Below are 24,913 nucleotides of genomic sequence, written 5' to 3' on the forward strand. Positions count from 1 at the left end.
TTGATTAATGTTTTAGCCTGAAACGAGAAACAATAACCCAAAATGTTACTTCGACAATTATTAACCCATCCACCAAAGTAATCATTACTTTTTTAATTTTTGACTTTTCAGAAAAATAAAATAGTGTTCACCAAGGTTTTATGAATAAAAGTATTGGACAATTGCAAAGCCAATGAAGATTTAACAACAAAACAAATTATAGAAGCTACTAAGGTTTTATCACAAAGTGAAGAATAGCAGAAGCAGGTGGATGTAACACTTTTGATTAAGAAAAAAATCATTTGAACAAACATAGACAGAAGAATAGAAACAAAGAAGCACAAAAGAGATTTCAGAAATAAGAAGCATAAATAAAATCAATTGTTTTCGGACACAAAAGAAGCATAAATGGGTTTACTGACTTTAAAAACGCAAACTACAATTTAGTAATTTTCAAAGCACACAAAAGTTTTACGATTTTCAAATTTCAAGAAAGAATCATAAATAGAATCAATGACTTTTAAACACAAGATCAAAGAAGCACAAATGAGCTTACTAATGTTGAAACACAAACTAGAGTATCTTGATTTTCAAAACAAAAAGAAGTTTCTGATTTCTAATATGTAGTACGAAATATGTTTCTCCAAATCTAGACAGCCTACTATGACAAATAAGAACTAAGAAGAATAAAAAAAATCCAGAAGCATTACAAACCGATTTAGATTCCAGAAAATCATAATTGATAAACAAATGGAGTTAGAAGATTACCTCCCAAATTCGGGCCTTGCCCTGATTGCAATTTGAATATGGATATTACGATAGACAACTTCCATAGCATGAAATCGGATTTCAAATGTTGTGTGAAATTTGATTCAAATTAGAGAGAGATTTGTTGGTGATTTTATATCATCAATATTATTTAAGTGTTATAGGATTAAATTTGTTGACCAAAAATGATATTGTTGAATATTGAACAAGTTAGGATGGTGTAGGAATGCACACTTATTCAAGTTTTTCAAGATTCAAAGTACACTTTATTTAGGGGCGAAACCGCTAAACGAATATGGGTCCGGGAGCAGCACCTCTGGCAGGGTCCAAGGGGCAAAGCCCCTAGCTGAGGTCGAGCTGCTAGGTCAGCGAGGAAATTTTTTATTTGGATTATGTTGCTATATTAAAAAATGCATCAAAAATCCTATTTTACCAGAATCTGTTGAAGATGAACCTTTTGAGGCAACAAAAAGGAGATCAAAGTGGGAAAATGATGATTACATATGTGGTGGTCATATTCTCAATGGTATGTCTGACTCTCTTTTTGATATCTATCAAAATTTCGAATCTGCAAAAGAACTGTGAGATTCTCTTGAATCCAAGTACGTGGTTGAAGATGCTTCTAGCAAAAAATTTCTTGTCAGTAACTTTATGGGTTACAAGATGGTTGACTCCAGGCCTGTTATGGAACAATTCCATGAAATGTTAAGGATATTGGGACAGTTTGCTCAACACAATCTGAAAATGGATGAAGCCATTTTTGTGGCTTTGATCATTGACAAACTGTCCCCTTCCTGGAAGGATTTTAAACACAATCTGAAACATAACAAAGAGGAATTGACCTTGACTCAACTTGGAAGCTATTTAAGGATTGAAGAGTCCATAAGGACTCAAGAACTTGATAACAATCCTAAAGGCAAGAACCAAGTTGGTTCCTTTGCTGTGAACATGGTGGAAGGAGAAAGTTCAAAGAATCCCAAGAAGACTAATGAAAAAAGGAAGTTTAAAGGAAATGATGACTTTAATTGTGATTAGAGAGCATAACTAATCTTAATTTGTGATTGGTTGCTTAACTTGATCATAGGACAGTAAGTACTATCATCCATAGTCTAATTTGTGCTTATTATCGATTTAGTGTTTAACTTGTGTCTGATCATTGCATGGTAATTCATAAATGGGTAAATTACGCGGATGGTCCCTGTGGTTTAGGGTAATCTGCATATTTGGTCCCTAATAATTTTTTTTTTAACTCGGACCATCCCAAATTTATATTTTTGTTGCACGCTTGGTCTATGTCCGCTCTAAAAAGACTATTTTACCCTTAATATGTTATTTATTTTTTCATTTATTAAATCTTTTACCATTTATATTAAAAATATATTAAAAATGAAAAAAAAATTAAAAGAATCCTTAAAACCCTAAGAAACGCCTCCAACCCCTTCTTGGCTCCTTCTTCATCTATCATATTCCATCATCACTATTCACCGGCTGCATCACCGGTCAGCTGCATCTCCGGCCATTCCAACAACCTCGTGTTCTTCACCTTCTTGGCTCCTTCTTCACCTGTCGTGTTCTTGGCTGGAGAGAAAACCCTCCATATACTTCTCTTCTTCACTCGTGGGACTAACCTTTCTCTCTACTTTGTATCTCTCTATTTCGGTTGAAAGAAGACGAAGCCTGAAAGTCTAATTGCCTCGCTTATGATTTAGCCACCATCATCTATTGTCAGTCCCACCAGAGAAGGCGGAAGTGAAGTAGGCACTCGAATTTGACGCGGCAATACAAACTTGAGCGTTGGCCTCTGTCTCTGTCTCGGGATGGGAAAAGTGTTATCGATCCAAAAGCCACAAATATAATAGATTTCATGTTTGATTTCAGTTTTGGTGCCCAAATCGACCCTACAACATTAGTTAGGTGTAATTTCTAGTTCACCTTTTAGTTTAGGGTTTGATTGAGGTCTAGGTTTAAATTAAGTTTCACATTAATTTTTCATGTTTGATTTCACTTTCAGCTTTGAATCTGGATATAATTTTGAGTTTGATTTCAGTTTTAGTTTCGAATTTAGTCTCAATTTTAGGTTTGCATCTTGAATCAATTTATGGTTCAAGTTCCATTGATTTTAGTGCTTACCAGAACACGCTTCATTTTAGCCAGAGAAGAGAGTCGCGAGGGGAGATTGATGTCGAGCCAGAGAAGATGCCATTAATATGTGAGATTTCTCAGCGTGAGGAGTGAGTATTTCCGGCGACTGAACACAAGGCGGGAAGGAGGGTTCGGTGGTGTAGCTAGCTCTTTAATCATAACAATATACATTTAATTAATACTTTTTTCATAGTCAATTAATATTTTTTAATTAAATGACAATTTAAAATAGATAAAACAAATCAATAAGGGTAAAATAGTCTTTTTAGAGAGGACAAGGACCAAGCGTGCAACAAAAATATAAATTACGGATGGTCCGAGTTAAACAAAAGTTGTTAGTGACCAAGTATGCAGGTTACTTTAAACCACAGGGACCATCCGTGTAATTTATGTAACGCCCGGGTTTTCAGGGCTAAGCATTTTGTCAATGTAATAGTCTAGGTCAACTATTGTAACTCTTTTTGAAGTAATAAATATGAAATATTTGAGTATTATGTGAACTATGTGTTTATGTGTTTATTATTAAATTATAAATGTATAATTAATAAAGAATAAAAATGAGCGTCAAAATTAAAGTGTGAGATAATCCCGATATCTCTACATAAAGTTGTAGAATATGTCTCGAGGTTTCCGTACATATAAAGAATGCCAAAATCCGAGCTATAATGAAGAAGTTATGGCCCGCCGAAGTTTTACGGCAAAACTGGCACGGCACCGGAAGACATAAAATAGTAAATTTACGATAGAAGACTTTTTAGCCTTATAAATCTAAACAAAAGTTGTAGAATATGTTAAACTAAGAACATCGATAAAAAGAACGCCCAAATCCGACTTCGTATGAAGAAGTTACGCCTTTTCGAAGTTTCAGACTAGCAGTGTACAACCCGAAATTCGAATGTTTGATCGAGCGGTTTTTAGCCGACACGACCTGAACGAGAATCGAAGATCTCGTTGAGAGTAGCGTAACGAGAAAATGATGGGCAAAAACGGATGTCGGATGAAGAAGTTACGAGGATTTAACGGATCAGTCGTGTCCCGGCCCATTAATAATATAAAATTTAAAATCGAGCCAAAATTAGCCGACGAAGTCTAAACGAAAGTTGTAGAGTACGTTCCCAACTTCGCGTGGATATAAAGAACGTCAAAAACGGAGATCGTATGCGAAAGTTACGAATTTTTGAAGTTTGAACTCGAAAATGCGAAACTGTTGCGAATCGGGTGACGTGGCGCGATCAGAGCCGTCGCTTGCGGCCCACGGTCTCGCTCGGATATGCGACATGTCGCTCCTCGCTACGCCCAGCATCCGGCTTCGTGCGCCCCGCGTCCGCTCGCTCTCGGTCCAGAAGGCGCCACGACGCTTCGCCCTACGCCCCGCGTATGAGGTCCGGGTACGCCCCGCGTACCTTCCCATCCGTCCGGTGCGAGACAGCTGGCTGCGAGCTGGCACCCTTATCTGAGAGGACGCGCCGCGTAACTTCGGATCTACGCCCCGCGTAGCGAAGGCCTCGCGCCTATAAAAGGAGGCCGAGGCTGCCTCCATTTTCACACCAAAATCTCATTCTTTCTCTCACTACTTTCTCTCTCTACAACCCCAAACCATCCCTAAGCCCTAGTTGAACCCCTAGCACCCTAAGGAAGCCCCGAGGCTCCTGGAGTCCCGAGAAAAAGGAGTTTTTCGGTTTCGAAACGCTGCTCCAATTAAGTCCCGGTTTTCGATAAAATTCGCTGTAAGTATGCTACGCTTACGCAATTTTTAATATAGCTTCCAAATAATTATAGGAATGTTATTAGGTCCTTAAAATAATTATTTGGGCTATTATTATGAGTTATATTGAGCATTATTAACACTTAATAATAGTCAGACTAATTAATTTATCGCGGTTATCATTAAACTAAACCCTAGTGATATCGATACTAGGTTTTATCGAAGGAATATCATTTTAAGAGTATCGAAGCGCTGTCCGAGTACTGAGTCACCACCTAATCAGGTGAGTGCATAGTTACCTTCAACTTACACATAGATATGAAGTATTTTACGTGCTATGTGTTCATATTGTCTGAATACTTGCTATCTATGCTAGATGAACGTTGTTATACATGTTTTCAATGATTTAAACTGTATATGTATTTTATATCTATGAAAATGTTGGGGTAAAACATGGGTAGATGTAATAGGTGATGTGTGATAAAATGATGAGAGGCCTCGATGTTGTTGTTGTTGATCTAGTCATCTAGCGGAGTATAGATGACGACCACGGACTCTTCTAGACAGTCCAGTGGAACACTAGCAGGCTCGCAACCTGTAGGTGTTGTGAACGATGTGTTCACCGGTGTACTCCATCCCCCACATGGTTGCCTATTAGGACATTTATTGCTGAGGAATCCCCTTAGCAGTAGTGTCCGTCCCGATGATGATCCTTAGGCTAGGTCCCTTATGATAGGTGTTTAGGGACGTAAAGTGAGGATAACGGGAACGAGTAATCGGGTTATTGATGATTGATGAAATTAATAAACTTATTTATTGTGGGTTGAAAACCCTATGTGCTCACCAGGCTCCCAAGCCTGACCCATTCAGTTTTATGCATTACAGGTAGTGGCGCATGAGCATAGGTGTGATGTTTTGGACGAGGGATTACGGATATAGGCCTGTAGATATGAAATAATGTAGTAAGGCTTATATTGTACTGTTTATACTTTTGATCTGTACGAACATGACATCCCGAGTCTTTTAATGAAATACATTTCTATGGAAATGCTTTTGATAAATCTTTATCATATTATTGTTTTGGGACAAATTCCGCAAACCTTTTATTGAAAGATAACTCTGATTTTGAAATAAAGTATAAACAAAACCGGTCTTTTCTGGCCGTGATTTTGGGGATGTCACAATTTACCCTTCATAAATTGATAACTCTAGATATTTGATCATAATAGCTAGTTAACGAGTTGGTAATAAATATATTCTATCCACTAGAAATCAACCATAGGAGAAGGTGAAATCGGATCTAAGAAAAAGTACTCTTTAAATCTTGAAGTAATTCGTTTTCTTTGTTTGACTAATTGTTTAGTTGATAGTAATTTGAATTAAGTTCTTCTGATCTTGCAAAAACAGTAAAAAAAAATCCCACTTTAACTTTGTATCTTAGATTAACTAGAAGTAGTTAGATTAATTAATCAAATTTTGTTCCAAATGTTTGACACCCGACTTACCCACGCTATTCTATAATCCGACTAGGTACACTGCCTATATGTGCATAATTTAGTTAAGTTAGTTAGGTTATAAATCTTAAACAAGTAGGTACTTTTGTGCACATCACATACAAGAAAAGCTCCCAGTATATTAGACATCACGATTCAAGCAATTATATCATGCAATTTCTGAAGATCCCTAGCCTACCACTAGCATGCAACTCTATCATAGTCATCATAAGCGAATAATAGTGTGGATATCTTAGGGTATACTTTCTTGCTTCGGCTAATTGTAAACATCTCATCCTTCCTTGGTTACTTTTGAAAACAGTTTTGAAAATAAATTGAAAACTTTTACAAATCCTTACTTTGAGTCTGGACTCACACGAATGTTCACCTAATTCTTTTAAACTAGGGTTCCAATACTAATTTGTAACATCCCAAAAATCAAGGTATAATTTTTCATTTTTGATTCCAATCCAAAACCATAAGTGTTTACAAAACATAGTTTCCAAAAGTCATAAACATGAATCAAAGTATCCCATAATCATAATCTCATAAAAATCGAAGATGATGTGCACGGTCAACTCATCGCCTTGCCCTTGTCCACTGAATACCTGAAACCATAAATTCAAACTGTAAGCCAAAGCTTAGTAGCCCCCCACCCCTAAAGTACCCTACACAACCAAACAAATAACAACATGCATGTACGAGCCTTACTGCACCGTCTGGATGGATTGCATTGCAGGGACTACAGCTTATCCGGACTGCCCCAGGTATCTTGGCCTTCAGCACAAAGTAAGACCGCCTAACAAACCATACACATATCAAGATATAAAAAAACAATCAATAACCAACAAGTACATATAATCATACGGATCTACCAATCTAACACATAACCAACGAACATTGATAATTATACAGATCTACCAGTCTATCATATAACTAGCATAACATCATCCAATATACCAAGATACATAATCTAGTGGGTTAGCATTGGTGCCTTCGACCCACAAGTATAATGAGGAAAACTCACCTCACAGTCTGAAAAATAGTTGAACAAATCACTGCTCCAAATGTTGTCTCTACCGGTCATCTATACATAAACAACACCCTAATCTCAAACTACTATTCAAATTACCCAAAATACCACTAAATCAAACTTGGTTAAATCCGTGGTCAAAGGTCAAACTAAAAAAGTCAAAGGGTTAACAAGGCTGAGTACGCGTTGTGTACTCAATCACTACGCAAGGTGTAGTGAGGTCCTTTCTTGTTTACGGGGATCTATCTTGGTACACGCTGCGTACCACCAGGTATGCCTTACATACTCGACCAACATCAATTTTCGCTTTAAGTTCTTATTCCATTAAGATCTCACATCCAAATCTCATATCAAGTCCCAAATATCATTGTAAGTCATATAGTTTCCAACTATATGACTTTTCATGGCTAGAATGAGTCCAAAAACTAAAACCCTAACTTATTAAACAAACCCAAACTTCATAAATCTTGCATGGAGGAAAGAAATGGACCAAGATCATATTTTCACTCAAAAACATCTGAAAGGACAGTTTATTTGGTCTAGAATAAGCCATACTTATATATACCAAGATTATGGGACCAAAATGCTCAAAAACATAAGAACTAACAAGATTTAGTGAAACACTTATCAAGCTTATAACTTTATACCTTCTGAAGGTTGGTTGAGAGGTGTAAATCCTAGATCTACAATGCTAGAAGCTTTCCAAATGCGCTCAAAAGATCTTCTTCCTTCAAGGATGGACACAAAGCACACAAATGGTTCAAAAACTCACAAATGAACATTAAGGTCAGCAAGGGGGTCATTTTGGGAGGATGGAGGATGAAGATGGAAGGGATTATGAGAGGTAAGGTTGTTTAAATAAGGCTGAAATCCTCAATATTAGTGTACGCCCTGCGTACTCACATGCCTATGCGTTCATTATTAATGAATTATGCCATGTGTATGCCCTAAGTACGCACGACGTAAGGACCAAATGTACAACAATACTTTGAGTCTAAAAGGAAAATGTCTGATGTTTGGGTGTTACACTTATTATCTTCTACTCTAATCGGCACCCCGTAAACTCTAAAGACCTTATAAAAAAACTTTTTGATTCATAAAAATTATGTACCCCATCATCTTCCTCATAGAACGAGTAAACAAAACCTCTACAAATGAAACTCAAGTGATGTTTATGTAATGATTCAACTGTAAGCAAGTTTAATGTTTTTCTAATGGTTTTGTAATGTCTTTGTTTAGTGGGATGATACACTTGTTTAGGAAACCACTCTTGGTGTCACTGATAATGGTTTAAATCTTGTTAATGAGAAAGTACACAACGTGAAATAAAGTAATAAAAGAAAACGAGCTAATAAACGATGGAATGAGAGGCCACATGTTGAAAATACTTTGATTTGGTGTATTTAGTTGAAGAAAATGAAGTTAAATAGAAACATTCAAAGTGCAAGTTTTACTTCACGATATTAAAGCTGATCTAGTATAAAATGATACTTGTAATCTTAAAAGACATTATTGGAATCCAAACTTTGTTGCTATGAAAAAACAAGTACCTTTGTGTTGATGGTTTTATATTATAAATGCAAATGAGGTGATTTGTTATATTATGGATTAAATGAGAAAATTCGAGATATAACAAAAAATGATGGTTGGTTTAAAGAAAATAGCTAAGAAAAAAAAAGATTTCGGAAAAAATGACCGAAGGATCCGCAGAGCACCCTCTGCGGATCCCTCTACAGCTATGTGGAATGTGGGTTTTTTAATTTTTAATTTATTTTTTTGTTTTTTCGGTTTTTTTTTTGCGTTCATTTTCGTTTATTAATATTTTTTTTTTTTAAATACACTAATACCTTATGTGAATATTATGTAAAAAATTTGACAAAAAATGTTAAAAATAATGAAATGTCCAAAGGATTCGCAGAGCACCCTCTGCGGATCCATTAAAGGCTCTGCAGATCCTCTACAGATCTGCGGAATCTTTGTTTTTTGATTTTTTTCTTTATTTTTTTTCGTTTTTTTTTTCGTTCATTTTCGTTTATTAATATTTTTTTTAATACAGTATTACCTTATGTGATTATGTAAAAAATTTAACCAAAAAATGTTAAAAATAATGAACTTAGGATCCGCAGAGCACCCTCTGCAGATCCATTAAAGAATCTGCGGATCTTCTACAGCTCTGCAAAATCTTTGTGTTTTGATTTTTTTAATTTTTTTTTCGTTTTTTTATTTTTTTGTGTTCATTTTTGTTTATTAATATTTTTTTTAAATATACTAATACCCTAGTGATTACGTAAAAAAATTGACAAAAAAATGTTAAAAATAATGAACTTATGTTTAATATTAGCCCACAGAATGGTTTGGGAATCTACAAAACTATTATCAACAGATCAATGTACATACGTATATTCTTCTTGGAATTACATCTGCGGATTAGTGTACATCTGCATAATGGAATACAAAGAACTGTTTATACAATGATCCGTAGAAGTGTACACGGATCCGCAGAGGTATATATTCTTCTATACCGGGGTGAGTTTATATAATATTTAACCGGTATGATAATTTATACATTGATCCGTAGAAGTGTACATTGATCCGTTGGTAACAGTTCTGTGGATTCCAAACAGTTCTGTGGAATGATATTAAACATAAGTTCATTATTTTTAGCATTTTTTGTCAATTTTTTTATATAATCACATAAGGTATTAGTGTAATTAAAAAAATTAATATTAATAAACGACAATGAACCAAAAAACAAAAAAAACAAAAAAAAAAAAAAAAAAAAACAAACAAACAAACAAAACAAAAACAAACAAACAAGCAAAAAACAAAAAAAAAAAAAAATCAAAAAACAAAGATTTCACAGAGTTGTAGAGGATCCGCAAAGTCTATTGGATATGCAGAGGGTGCTCTGTGGATCCTAAGTTCATTATTTTTAACTTTTTTTTGTTAATTTTTTTACATAATCACATAAAGTATTAGCGTATTTAAAAAAATTAATATTAATAAACGAAGATAAATGCAAAAAAGAGGAAAAAAAAAGATAAAAATTAAAAAAATCAAAAAGCAAATATTCTGCAGAGCTTTTAATGGATCCGTAGAGGGTACTCTGCAGATCCTTTAGATATTTCATTATTTTTAATATTTTTTTGATCAAATTTTTTACATAATAATCACATAAGGTATTAGTATGTTTAAAAAAATAAAAATTTAATATTAATAAATGAAAATGAACACAAAAAAAAAAATTAAAAACGATTTTTTTTTTTTTTTAAAAACCCACATTCCGTAGAGTTGTAGAGGTATCCGCAGAGTTGTAGAAAGATCCGCAAATGGTGCTATGCGGATCTTTTGATCATTTTCCGAAATCTTTTTTTTCATAGATATTTTCTTTAAACCAATCTTTTTTTTTTTTTTTGGTTATATCCCAAATTTTCTCTTGGTATTTTTAGTGAATAAGATTATTGTAAAATCCATCAGTCCACTTGACAATATGCACAGTTGAATTTATTTTGATGCTTTTCATAGTCAAGTTTGATACATTCGACAAAACATATAATTTTTATTTTATTTGATTGGTCAACAAATTTCGATATTCTACATTTATAAATTATTTTTAGGTTTATTTCTTATATATATATATATATATATATATATATATATATATATATATATATATATATATATATATATATATACACGGTTAGGTTCATGTGAGACGATCTAATTTTGTGAGACCGTGAGACGCATTTTTTATTTTTATTTTTTATTTTATTTTTATTTATTTTTAGTTCATTCAAGTTCCGAAAATAATATTAAAAAAAAGATTTTTTTTTATTTTTCCATTTATTTTGCATTTTAAAATTATTTTTAGAATTTAGAATATTTCACGTATTTTTCAAAAACAATAGGATTTTTTTAAATTTTTTTTAGTTAATTCAAGTTGTGAAAATAATATTTAAAAAAAGAATTTTTAGATTTTTCTATTTATTTTGCATTTTAAAATTATTTTTTAGAATATGTCAGTGTAATATTCTATTTAGAATATTTCATGTATTTTAAAAAAAAAAACCGTGATTTTTTTTTTTAATTTTTAAAAAAAAATTTTTTTAGTTAATTCAAGTTCCGAAAATAATATTTAAAAAAAGAATTTTTGAATTTTTCCATTTATTTTGCATTTTAATTTTTTTTTTTAGATTTGGTCTCACGATCTCACAAAATTAGAATGATCTCAAATGAACCTGAACATATATATATATATATATATATATATATATATATATATATATATATATATATATATATATATATATATATATATATATATATATAAGCACCTTCGTATTATTCTTTGATTTCTTTTTCAGGTATCATCGATCCATCTCCCTACCTATTAATTATAATGATTTTTTTTGTAAAATTCGTACGGAGAACATATTACAATGATTCTCAATCAAAACAACATCAATTCTAATTATTATACTTGATTATTTTATATTTTACCCTTCAAACATCATATTTATTTATTTTATTTTCGTTAATAGTAAAGTGATTTTTAATTAGGGTAATGTATTGTGCGATTGAGAGGGTTTGAAAATAAAAGATTAAGATATCAAATCTATTATTTTTATAGAACCGTCGCATGATGTTGTGGACCAGTAAGTAGTCCAGTACCCAATTTTGACAAGAATTTTCCCAACTAATCCTATTTTTTAAAAATAAAATAACCCTCCAACACTCAAAAGCAAGTGTCCTCTCCATTAAATAGTCTTGATTGCATAATAGTTGTGAGCACCATAAGCCATGTCTTTCCCTGCGATATTTACAGCAATAATTGTTGGGGTCTTATCTCTCATATTATTCCTCCATTTCGTGCTTACGAAAAAGAGCGGAGATGTGAAACCACCTCCGCGGGCGGCGGGGGCATGGCCAATAATCGGACACCTTCATCTTCTTGGCGGTGAAGGCGGGCTTCCTCACAGAGTACTTGCAACCCTGGGCAAGAAGTACGGACCAATCTTCACTCTGAATCTTGGTGCTCATGAAGCTCTGGTAGTCAACAGTGCAGAAATGGCGAGAGAGTGCTACACCACCAACGATAAGTCGTTTGCAGACAGACCCAGATCACTCGCAGTTGAAATGCTCGGCTACAATTTTGCGAGCTTTGGATTCGTTCCTTATGGCCCTTACTGGCGAGGCTTGAGAAAGATAGCCGTCCTTGATCTCCTTTCGCCAAGCCGTCTTCGGATGCTTTCACATGTTCGGACCTCCGAAGTGAAATTCTTGATGAGCGATTTATATAAAGTTTGGGCGCAAGGCAAAGGGTCTTCGGGAAAGGTAGTCGTCGAAGAAATGGAGAAACGGTTTGAGACGTTGGTATTTAATGTGGTTCTGAGGATGATAGCAGGGAGACGATATACGACTGGAGACAAAGAAGGTGATCATGTGAAGAACACTATCAAGGATTACGTCCATGAATTGGGGACAGTGGTGGTTGGTGATGTAATTCCTTGGTTAAGATGGTTGGATTTCAGTTTCCAGAAAAAGGTAAAGAAAACTGCTGAAGAATACGACGTGATCATGGAAGATTGGATCAAGGAGCAGAGAGAAAAGATGAGTTCCGGGAAGCCTGTTGATCCTAAAGACGAAGTTTTCGTTGCATCATTGTTGACCCGTTTGAATAGCGAACAAGACAAGGATCTTTCCGTATTCGATAAAGGAACGATTGTGAAAGCTACATGCTCGGTAATTAAGTCTTTCTTGATATATACTTATAGCTATATACACACATATATAATAAAAGTTCATGTCTTAAATGTTCCATTGAAGATAGTTACTAATTTGTTGGTTTGTACATGTGTATGAGCAGACGATTATAGGAGGTGCAGCAGACACAACAACGGTGGCTCTAACATGGACTCTAGCTTTGCTGGTGAATCACCCTGAGGTGCTAAAAAAAGCCCACGAAGAAATCGAGACACATGTTGGAAGGGAGAGAGTTGTGGAAGAATCAGATTTGAAGAACTTAATCTACCTTAACGCCGTCATCAAGGAATCACTGCGTTTATACCCACCGGGTGCGATCATTGCTCCTCACCAGACCGTTGAAGACTGCATTGTGGCGGGTTACAAAGTTAAGAAAGGGACGAGACTGATGGTCAACCTGTGGAACATCCAACGTGATCCGGAGTTCTGGCCACAACCGGAGGAGTATAAACCTGACAGATTCTTGACGACTCAGAAGGACATTGACGTTTGGGGTCAGTCGTATGAGTTCTTTCCATTCAGCAGCGGAAGAAGAACATGTCCTGGAATAGGATTAGCGGTTCAGTCTATGCAATTGACACTCGCCACCTTATTGCAAGGCTTTGATTTTGAAACTCCAACCGGAGAACCGACTGATATGAGCGAACACTACCCGGGGATGATAACCTCTAAAGCTACTCCGCTTAGCGTTCTCATCTCACCTCGATTAGCACCCAATTTATACAACTAAGCTAGTTCATAAACTCTGGTTCGCAAATGTGCTTGCAGCAATGCATATATGTCTACTATATTGTGATAATGGGTCATAAACTTAAATTTATAAATTATAGTGTATTTTTTTTATCAAATGGAATGTAATTCTCCAATTTTTAAACCGTTAAACTTTGCTAATTTCAGTTTTCTTAATTTATAATATTTGCTTGTTTTTGTAGAAAAACAACAGATAACACAAAGTATGAACACTAGAAATTTAGGAATAAACTTTTATTATAACATAGAAAATTGCTCAAAACATTGTAATTCCTTGGTGCTCTCATAATCAATACCCTATACTCGATATCTATATATAGCATTGTACTTAGATTCCTATTTGAACTTTAATTACTATATAGAAGTGTCCTTGCATGATCTCTAAGAAACTTCTATTTGTTTGAACCTTAAGAAACTCTTTAGGTTTCCTTCTTGCACAAGAGACGTCCCTCCTATACCTCATCGTGTAAGGAAGGTAATTCCAAAATTCAGCCAACGGTTTTCATGTTGGAAGTGATGAACAAAAGTCTAAGAGGAAGATAAGATTACAAGAAAAGAATTTATATTGTCAGGTTACCGAATACAATATCGAAATTTTGTCAAAAGAGAGAAAACTCAACTCTATATGAGTGGAACATACACAAATGATGTGATGGGTCATTCTAGATATGAAAATTGACTTATCTGAGTAATTACCTTTTCGTTTTATTCACATACGGGTAATTTTTTTTTTTGTACACATCTAGGTAACGAACTTGTTGGAAGTGTTCACATATGACCATTATGACCGGTTGTAGCATGTTACATCCAGTTATAATGGTCATATGTGAACATTTTCAACAAGTTCGTTGTCTAGATATGTACAAAAAAAAGAAGGTAGCTAAATGTGTACAAAACGAAAAACTAATTATGTAACATCTCAAAAATCAAGGCAAAATTTTCATTTTTAAAATCATTCCAAAAATCCATAAGTTTTATAAAAACAAGTTCTCAAAACTCACTGTCATGAATCAGAGTATTCCAAAATCATAAAAACACATAAAATCCAGGATGATGTGCACGATCAAGTATTCGCCCTTTCCATATCCTCTGAAGTATCTGAAACCATAAAATCAAACTATAAGCCAAAGCTTAATGAGTTCCCCAAAGTATCCCACACAACATAACATATACAATGATCCATGTTGGGTTTACAGTCATCAGAATGGATTACCCCCCGTGTCCACAGTCATCTGATTGGATTACCCCTGGCCCATAGTCATAGGACTATATTGTCTCGGCCCAATCATTCGTACGATTGGAATGCCCCGGCATGTTTGCTTACGCACATAGCAGTGAAGCCTCAACCCAAATCGCATTATGTCGACATATGCAACAGATAAATCATATAATAATAACAAATAATCATACAGATCTAACAGATAACTAAACCATAATAATATCATGTATACTGGGATAGATAACCTAGTAGGCCAACATTGGTGCGTTCGATCCATAAGTACAGTAAGGAAAACTCACCTCACAGTCTAAAAAATAGCTTAACAGATCACTGCTCCAAATACTGCCTCTACAAATCACCTATACAAAAATAAGGACCAATCTTAAACTACTATTCAATTGACCCAAAATGCCCTTTAGTCAAACTTGGTCAAGCCCATGGTCAAAAGGTCAAGAGTCAAAAGTCAAAAAGTCAAAGCTCAAATCAGGTTGAGTATACCCTACGTACTCAATCACTACACATGGCGTAGTGGATTCCTCCCTAGGTTACAGGGCTCCAACCTAGTAAGCATTGTGTACCTCTAGGTATACCCTGCATACTCGATCAGTTCTCACTCTACTCATTAAGTGCTTATTCCATTAAGGCCTCACGTCTAGAACTCAGATCTGGCCCCTAATAACATCTTAAATCATAAAGTTTCCAACTTTATGAATTTGCATCACTAGAAGTGCTCAAAATCTAAACCCTAACGTACTACTCAAAACCCAAGCTTCATAACTCTTGCATGGATGGGAGAAAGGGGCCAATATCACATTTTTATGACTACAAATACTTAAAAACATCTGAAAGGACAACTTATTTGGTCTAGAGTAGGCCATACTCATATATGCCAAGATTATGGGACCAATATGCACAAAAACTCAAGAATTAGCATGATCTAATGAAACATACATCATTTCCAAAACTTTATACCCCCTGGAGGTTGCTTGAAATGTGAAAAACCCATATCCACAAGGCTTGAAACTTCTCACTCGCTTTCCAATCATTTTCTTCCTTCAAAGATGAATACCAAACACCAAAATGAGCTCAATATTTCACAATGATGGTTAGGGTTTGCAAAGAGTCAAATGAGAGAATGGAAATTGAAGGTGGGAGGGTCTAAAGGTTGATAATGACATTATATAGGGCTCAAACACAAAAAAATTGGGTTTGTTCAATAGCCTAGTACGCCCTACGGCTCAACAGCCTCGTACGCCCTACGTACTTACATGCATCCGCGTCATCCTTTTAGAGGTTTACGCCCAACATACACCACTATTATGTAGGGCGTAAGGAACAATTTTGCAATAAATGATACTTTTAATCCAGAAAGGGAAATACTTGATTAACTGGATATTACAATTCTCCCCCACTTGAATCGGAATTTGTCCTCAAAGTATGACGCCATGAATAAATCTGGGTAGTGCTCCCACATCTCCGCCTCGAGTTCCCAAGTCCACTTGGAACCCTTTCAGTACTGCCACTAAACCTTGACCAATGGTACCACATTGTTGTGTAAGGATTTCTCCTACCTATCCAATATCGCTACTAATCACTCAACATAGTTTCGATGATCATCAACCTCAATATCGTCCAAAGGAACCACGGCTGAATCATCAGCTACACACTTCCGAAACTAAGAAACATGGTAGGTGTTATGAATCTGGTTAAGCTCCTTACGCAGATCCACTCGATAGGCTACCCCGCCTATCCTAGCCACTACTCGAAACAACCCAATAAATCGGGGCCCTAACTTATCCCTCTTCCTGAAGCATATTAGAACTTTCTAGGGTGATACCTTCTGTGTAAAACCATATCACCGACCTGGAGCTCCTACTCGGATCAGCATCTTTCCGTATAGCTCTTCTGTAAAATATTATATAAAACATAATCATAAAACCATGGTGGAACACAGTGTATCAACTACATCATAAAACATTGGAGTAATCATAAAATGCGGAACGAGGTGGTGTGTGTACCGAAATCATCTAGGGCTCTTCCCCTTCGAACTAGAAGTACCTGAAAACATAAACTTAAAACCGTAAGCACAAAGCTTAGTGAGTTCCCTAAAATACGACATACCATACATAATAAAAAAATAATAGGCCCTGCATGTCATTGGGCCCCGCTCGGTATATAGATATGTCAGTCATCGGGCCCCGCCCGGTATATATATAAACATATAACAAATAAACACATTGCACATGCAATAATCACAAAGATAAATAGCAAACAAAATGGTCATCGGGCACTGCCTGGTAAGCATACATGCGCATAACATATGCAAGAGTCACGCAGACATCTAGTATCCTAACATAACAAACCTCGGGATATCGTTGATGCCTTCGACCAACAAAACACAGTGAGGAAACTCACCTCTAGCTGCTGAAATAAGCAAAAGAATCTCTGTCTGTTGGTCCGAAAAATCCCCGCATTATCATCAACAAAATCATATCCAATTATTGATTGGATCTCGACCCAGCCAAGAATCTAAGCTACTTAGCCTATAACCAGGGTAAAAGACAATTTTACCCTTTTTCTAGCTTGACCCAAAGCTAAGGCCCAACCCAACTACTCAAATGGCAACCAAAGCCTAATTATGGCCTAATCTTCCAAATTGGCCCCAAAACCCATCAATGGCCTAAATCTAAGGAAGCCCAACATACTAGTTAAAAGTCCAAAAGAAAAGTCTAATGGCCCAACAAGCCCAAAACTTAAAAACCTAAACTATGGCCCCATACCGAGAATTGTCGATCCCAAAAGCCCATCTGTTGAGTACACGGGGCATACTCAGCTCATAGACCTAGCGTACTCCCCTGAGCACTAGTCCTCTTTATTAAGCGCTTAAACCGTTAAGAACTTTTGCAAAACTCTCATATATGGTCCCTAAAGGTGAATTATTACGTATAGTTGGCAACTTTACACACATGCATGGCTTAATGGGATTCAAAGCTCAAAAAGGAGCTTAATAAGGGTCTTAACGTTTTCATGGACCAATATCCTGCATAAATTTGCATTTTTATGAACAATGGACCTCCATGGAGCTAAGATCTAACATCCATTGCTTCTGGAGTAGATCAAAAGCTCAATTTTAACTCAAAAGACCCAAAAAAGCAACAATAACACCATAAACTAGATCTAACACAAATAACCATCACTATGAGAGCTTTTTACCTCAAAAGGCTTGAAAATGTGATGGTAATCCTTGATCTACAAACTCAAGCTATCCCTTCAATTAATCACCAAGAGTTCTTATTCTTCTTCTTTCACTAAAACACCACCAAAATCACACTTACTAGCTCAAAAACCTCAAGAGGCACTTAAGGTTTCGTTTCCAGGGTTAAGGGGGATGGAGACTGATCAAAAGTGTCCAAGAGGTGTTATAATGAGGTTTAAATAGGGTGCAAACCCTAAAAATTAGGGTTTGCCCCTACCCCACGTACGTCATGCATACTCCACGTACGCCCCATGTACGTGGGTGAAACCCGCAATCATGAATGGGCTAGTACGCTAAGTATACTCAAAGAGTACCTCCCGCATACTAGCAAAAAGAATTTTCATTGAAGGGATAAATAGAAACTTACCAAAATCTTGAATGTTAGAATTTTCCCCCACTTGAATCATACTTCGTCCTTGAAGTCTGTTGCCTCAAATAACTCTTGGTAGTGCTCCCTCATCTCGTCCTCCAGCTCCCACGTCCATTCTGAAGCCTTGCGGTGCTGCCACTGGACCTTCTTTAGTAATCCTGGTTATGCTAACATGTATGAAATTGAAAAGATCTAGTGAATCATGCAAACATCAAGAACATAAGGAGTACATAAAATCATTTAAGCTCCATTAGAATAGTAAGACTACAAGTGGGTTTTGTTCTTTCTCTCACTAAACTAACACTCACAAATAGGTTTTACAAGTTCTTTACTAAATGGGAGTCACTTACTTCCTATTTATAGGAAAGACTCAACCCATTTACATATACAAGAGGGTAAGCCACATCCAAAGAGAACTTTGCACCCTTACATTCTTCTCCTCAAAGTTAGGATTGGATGTCCCTGCTTCAGTTTCCAAACGTGCTTGCATGATCAAGACCAACTCCCCCTCGAAGTAACACCGGTCTTCAAATCTGTAAATGAATACCCGAGAAGAATCGAATACCCATATCTACATTCTCCCTTTTTTATAATCAACAAGTGATTATAAAAACTATAAAGGATGAGAATTGATCGAGGAATAAACTTAATGAATCTCCCCCTCAATGTGTGCCAAAAATGAAACCGCAAAAATCTTACACGAAAAACAATCACGAAAAGCCAAGAAAATTTTCCAAATTTTGTGAAAATTTTCGACTTTTGGGTGAGAGTTGAAAGAATTTTAAAAATTTGGGTAAAAAATGTCAATTTCATTATTCTGTAGGTATTCGAGATACAACCAAGAATGAACCTATGTTTGACACTCTCTCTCAAATTGAGGTTGAAATACCATTTGATTCAAATGAAATTGTCTTACCTCTTGACAAGATATAGTATAGTTAGAGCACCTCCCAAGTTTTATGAGTTTCATCTAACTATGGAAGGAGATATGTTGATTAGTGATAAAAAATTTATCTTCATGGTATTTCACATTGATGATAATACCACTCATAGGAAACAATGTACCTAAGTTGCAAGGCGCAAAAGCTTGGGAATCGTTTCGCTATGATAGACATGTGGAAGCGATATTGATACTTGGTCTTCGGATCTAAAAGTACAGATCAAAAATTTTAATAAGAGTCACACAAATAAATATATGTTGAAAGGTTTCAACATGGAGAATTCCAAAGGAATTGTTCATGTGCTTCATAGCAAGGAGTTGAGTGAATAGTTATTCTAAAACTATAGATCATGAATGCTATGACTTGTGGTTATTCTAATGTCTTAGATGTTTTGAGCATCGTGAGATTGTTTTAGAAAATTTGCACAACTGAATCGATAGAATTTTGTCAAGAACATTCCGAGGTATTGGAAGATACCAAGGAATTGTTGCTTGTAGACAGAGAGAACATGATTGAGAAGAGTTATAGTGACATGATTTTTAGAGATAACTTCGAGTCATAGTCTAAATAGACATTCGTTTTAATTTGTAGTGTGGTAACATGAAAGGTTTCATGTAAGAAATTGTAGTAAACTCAATAGTATGCGTTGAATTACTTTAGTGCAAGTAAAGCATCCAAGGAGCGTACTTGGACTAGAAAGCTTCATTGTTGACCTTGGAGTCGTTTTGTGTAATTAATTGCCATTAGAGATATTCTATAAAATTTTCATCATGTTAACAAATGATTCTTGAAGTCACATAAGGTCAATGCATAGAAGGAGGAAAATCCACTTCATCCAAGAAAACGGTTGAGGATGGAGATCGAGTTGTGAAGTGGATATATTTTCAATGGTTCGTTCATAATAATTATAATCAAACAAAAACATGATATGCATGCTAAGAGCATTGGCATGAAAAATGTTTACAAGTTTACTTGTTAAGTCGATTGCCCCAAAACATTTATACAATCAATAAATCTATAATTGTTATGGTGAGTAAATAATAGAGAATTATTATATTCAAGGAGTATGATGTCATATAACAATTAGTTTATTATTGTGTTTTATTTTGCGTGTTACTTTCTGAATATTAATTTATTCGAAATGCCACATTCAGTCAAACATTTGGGAGTAAGTATTGATTTGCACTTAGAGAATACTTCATGGATTCAATCACAAGTAATACTAAGACAGTAATATATTCTATTCTTCAAACAGAGATATATAAGTCATAGTTTTGAAGTCTGTTGTACATTGCTTTACATCAATGCATCCATAATTGGATGTCATAAAGCGTAATTCCATGTATGAGATGATGAGTAAAAGGTATGATTATATAGTCAAAGTTTATTCATCATTTTTCCTATTAAGGAAAAAGCAATATCTTTGGGTCCCTCGATGCTTTTTTGCCGACATTTAAAGTTTTTGGCCGAGCTCAGACTAAACTGATGTGTTTAATTAGTAGTCTGAATTCTGTCGTCATAAATCGGAAATTGAGAAACAGAATCTTGGACTATGAGATTGATTTGTATCCATGTCTCATATCCATATGATATCCAGTAGAACGAATGAATATCTGATCACTTATCTTAGGGACAATATTTGTTTAATCAGAGTTTGGTAGTGGACATGGAAAGCACTCTTTACTGGTTTTTCAAAGTCTATACTTGCAATTGTAGTTGACGACTTATTCAAGTGGGAGATTGTTGGATTAAAGTGTCTACGGTCTTAACTAAATTGTTAGAATCTAACTGAATAAAACTAAAGTCCTATTTGGGTTGCTCTCATAACTACAAATAAACTAGGAATAATTATTAGGACAGAGAGATAAAAGGATTTGTTAATATATTATATGATTAATATATTAATTAGAAATAATTAATAATTACTTTAGAATTAATACGAATTAATTGGAAATTAATTTTAGATTAATTAAAATTAATTAGAGGTACAATGGTTGAATCGTAATTGTTCAATAGTTGAGAAAAAATGAGATTCTAGACCCTCCTAAGAGTGTAAGGTTTTAGGGATCCTCTATACGGGTTTTGGAAGCCACCTATTGTTGAGAAGGAAACTGATTTGAATAGATTTAAAATATGATTATCTTAATATTCAAATTAGGGTTTCCAACAGCTATAAATAAAAAGCCTTATTAGCCAAAATTTATACCCCAATCTTTTGGCAAGCATAAAGTTCAAAATTTCCTTCTTCCTCCATTCTCCTAATTAGTTCCTATGGTTCATATGGTATTGGGTGTGAACCATTAGATGCATCCATATTATTGGTGCTTGCTTTCCAAGGAAGGATGAAGAAAGTTGGTTGCTATATTCGATTATAGAAAAAGGTATGTGTTTCTTTCTATGTGATTTTCGATTTACATATATTAGTTTAGTTTTTACAAAGTATGTTGTTATTATGATAAAATCCATAGATCACTAGGTTACATGTGCCCATAAATTGTTTATGTGAAATTCCACTATGCAAATCATGTTTGTTGATTTTTATTGTAACCTAAAAAAACCATCATATAACTATCCCGCCGTGTCGGTATACTAGAGCGCTAGAGCGGTATATGAGAAATATGTGGTTGAGATTGAATCATAAAATCTCTATTTTTTCAATATCTCAATGGACTAACCTATATCTCTGTGTTTGTGTATGTATGTATGTGTGTGTGTGTATATATATATATATATATATATATATGTCTAATAATAAATGCTTATACATATATGTATGTTCACAAAGTGATTAATCATATATGATTATGGTGGCTGGTGGAAAAGAAGGTGGTGGTGGTAGAGGTGACAGATGTGGTAGTGGTGGTATCTGTTGATTATAGGGGTGTTAGTGGTGGTGGTGGTGGTGGCGGTTGTGGTAGTGGGGAAAAAGAAATGGGTGTGGTACATAATCATTTATGATAATAACTCTTCCGTCGCACCGATACACTAGAGCGGAAATGAGAAATATGTAGGTGATGTTGAATCTCAGGATATTTATTCCTTTTGGAAATATCAAAGGAACCAACTTATATATATATATATATATATATATATATATATATATATATATATATATATATATATATATATATATATATATATATATGTTTGTGTGTGTGTGTGTGGTTGTGTTCAATAATAAACCATTTTAAACCATAGAAGTAAGGAACCAATCTTGGTCGTTAGAAAGAAAATGATCAAGGGCCAAAAAAGGGGACCATATTAAGAGGTTGGATACACATGCACCAGATCGTAGAAAAAAACCAATTCTTTTTTTTTGGTTTTCTCTCAAGAACTTTAGGTTTCTATTGAATTTTTTATCAACATTGTTTTATCAGCAAGCACACATCTCAGTATTGATGTCCTCCTTCTACATCAAGTCTTCACTGTTTATCAGCAAATGGGTTTTTTGTTTATGGTTGCAAATGATGGGTTTCAAGCAAGCCTCCCACAAGTTGAAATCAGATGCCAATTTTGCTGCCCATCAAGTGTTTGATAAAATGCCAAAGTGAATTTTCCAAATGCAACAACCATATTTTTAGCTACATACAAGCTTATTTGTTTTAGGTCCTATGCAAAATCATTGTTTTATTGTGCAACGTTCTTTAATGTTATTTTTTCCCGGATTTGGAATCAAGATTGATAACAATCTCTTTGCCCCTGCTTTCAAGGAAACGTAGCATTTCTACATGGTGGTTTTTTCATTTGGTGCACGCCAACTATTGGTTGGGGTGTTACCATTTTAGGGTATGAACATCTTCTTTAGGGCTTCAACTAGAGGCTTAATTTGCATGTCTTTTATTTTCATGGCATCTTCTTCTTATTATTCAATCGAAACTTGGTCATGTCCCTTTCGAGGGTTTCATTGTTACACGTAGGGTCAAGTAGGTTCTATGGGGATTTCTTGTTTGGTATCTCATATTAAGATGTTACACCTTATTTCTGATGAACGTAAAAATGTGCTACTAAAGGTTATTTCTGGGGACCATGAATTGTATATGGTTGTAGAAGAAACATTGAAGGTGTTGGGTTAATGTATATGCACTAATTGTATGAGTATACTCGCATTCAGTCATTTTTGCCACCACCCTGATGGTATTTCTCATTTTGCTAGTGGAGTTGATAGCATGAGTGGACATATTATCGACATTTTAAAGCCGATTTCCACTAGGCATGAGACTGTAGTAATTGTAGGGTTGGTTTTGGATGTTTAGTTGCTTGATCTTGTTTTCAAGGCACTATCACGACGATTAAAAGTATCCCTCATAGTTGGCATATGGATTTCTCTCAGGCATTTCAAACAATTTTTAACAAGGTGGTCGCTCACCCCGAGTCTGTTGAATCATGGGATAGGTTATTGCTTCTTTTCGATGCATTTTTTAGGTGTTTAGGCTTAAAAATAGACATGAAAGTAGGTCTGAGAATAAGAAATCCTTACAGAATTGTTGTATATTGAACTCTTTAGCTACATGGGGAAAAAGGACATTATTGTCACATTAATGAAAATATGATTGGCAATGTGTGTCTTGAGCTAAGCAGTTATCACGGTGAAAAATATAATAGTGGTCACGGCCGCTATTTGAAATCGCGGTTCTCGCAGTGGTATAGTGGTGATATAGTGTTTTTTATATTATTTAGAATTTATAAATATTAGAGTATTAATCAGTAAATCATACTTCAAAGTGAAACCCGATCAAGTTAATTAGTTAATCAGTAAATCATAATTCGCATATCATATTTAGTTATAATATCATTATTAGTTAATCATACTTCACAGACCAGTTACCAATGTAACAGTTAATCCTACTTTAACACAATCAACAAGAAAACGTACGTAATACATACTATTTTATCATACTTTAAAAAAATTACAGTTAGCAAATAAAATGAGTAAGTAATTTGATAGTTAATCATAACGTAGTACTTCAAGTTTTCAACACAATTAACAAGACAACGCATACATGGTTTCAATGGTAACTATAGGCTACAACCGGGCACTCGTTGTTGCCGACCGATATTTCTCACTAAATCCCAATTGTTACCCCTTAAATATGAATAACATTGATTACTACCCGTTTGATATTTATATGATTATGAATGAAGCCTAACAAACATGAAAAAGGACAATTGTGGCCCACTGGTCATGTGTGTTATTTAGAGGCTGTTGAGTATGCTTATTAATACGTCGGCCCATCGAGCATATGATTGATTTTGACCATACTAGCAATGTGAATGGATCACTAAGGCCCAATAGCATGTAAAACCCATTGAGGGTCCATTAGGTATGTAATTGGGTCGTCGAAAGCCCAATAAACATGTTTTGCTTATATTGGGCCCAATAATCGTGAAATTGGGTCACGAAAGCCCAATAAGCACGAATGGGAATACTAAGTATTAATTGTAATATATGACTTGTTTTACACAGAGCACTTAGTTATTCTATGAAAGTATCCGA

At 34.9% G+C, this 24,913-nt stretch overlaps 1 protein-coding gene across 1 annotated transcript; it reads left to right on the forward strand.

Annotated features, from left to right (window-relative positions):
* The first annotated feature begins 11,893 nt into the window (after positions 1-11,893).
* Positions 11,894-13,774, forward strand: LOC145019639 (strychnine-10-hydroxylase-like). The gene is made up of 2 exons (XM_078976717.1): positions 11,894-12,862; positions 12,987-13,774. The coding sequence occupies exons 1-2, from the start codon at positions 11,921-11,923 to the stop codon at positions 13,611-13,613; spliced, it is 1,569 nt and encodes a 522-aa protein (XP_078832843.1). The 5' UTR covers positions 11,894-11,920; the 3' UTR covers positions 13,614-13,774.
* The last annotated feature ends 11,139 nt before the right edge of the window (positions 13,775-24,913 follow it).

This window comes from Lactuca saligna, chromosome 1, assembly GCF_052625555.1.
Source record: "Lactuca saligna cultivar CGN05327 chromosome 1, ASM5262555v1, whole genome shotgun sequence".
In the NCBI taxonomy this organism is placed as follows: Eukaryota; Viridiplantae; Streptophyta; class Magnoliopsida; order Asterales; family Asteraceae; genus Lactuca; species Lactuca saligna.

What these genes read in the sequence shown, in the direction of transcription:
- LOC145019639 (XM_078976717.1), top strand. Translation starts at nt 11,921, where the DNA reads ATGTCTTTCCCTGCGATATTTACAGCAATAATTGTTGGGGTCTTATCT. An exon ending in TTGTGAAAGCTACATGCTCG is followed by an intron (nt 12,863 to 12,986) that starts GTAATTAAGTCT and finishes GTGTATGAGCAG; the next exon opens with ACGATTATAGGAGGTGCAGC.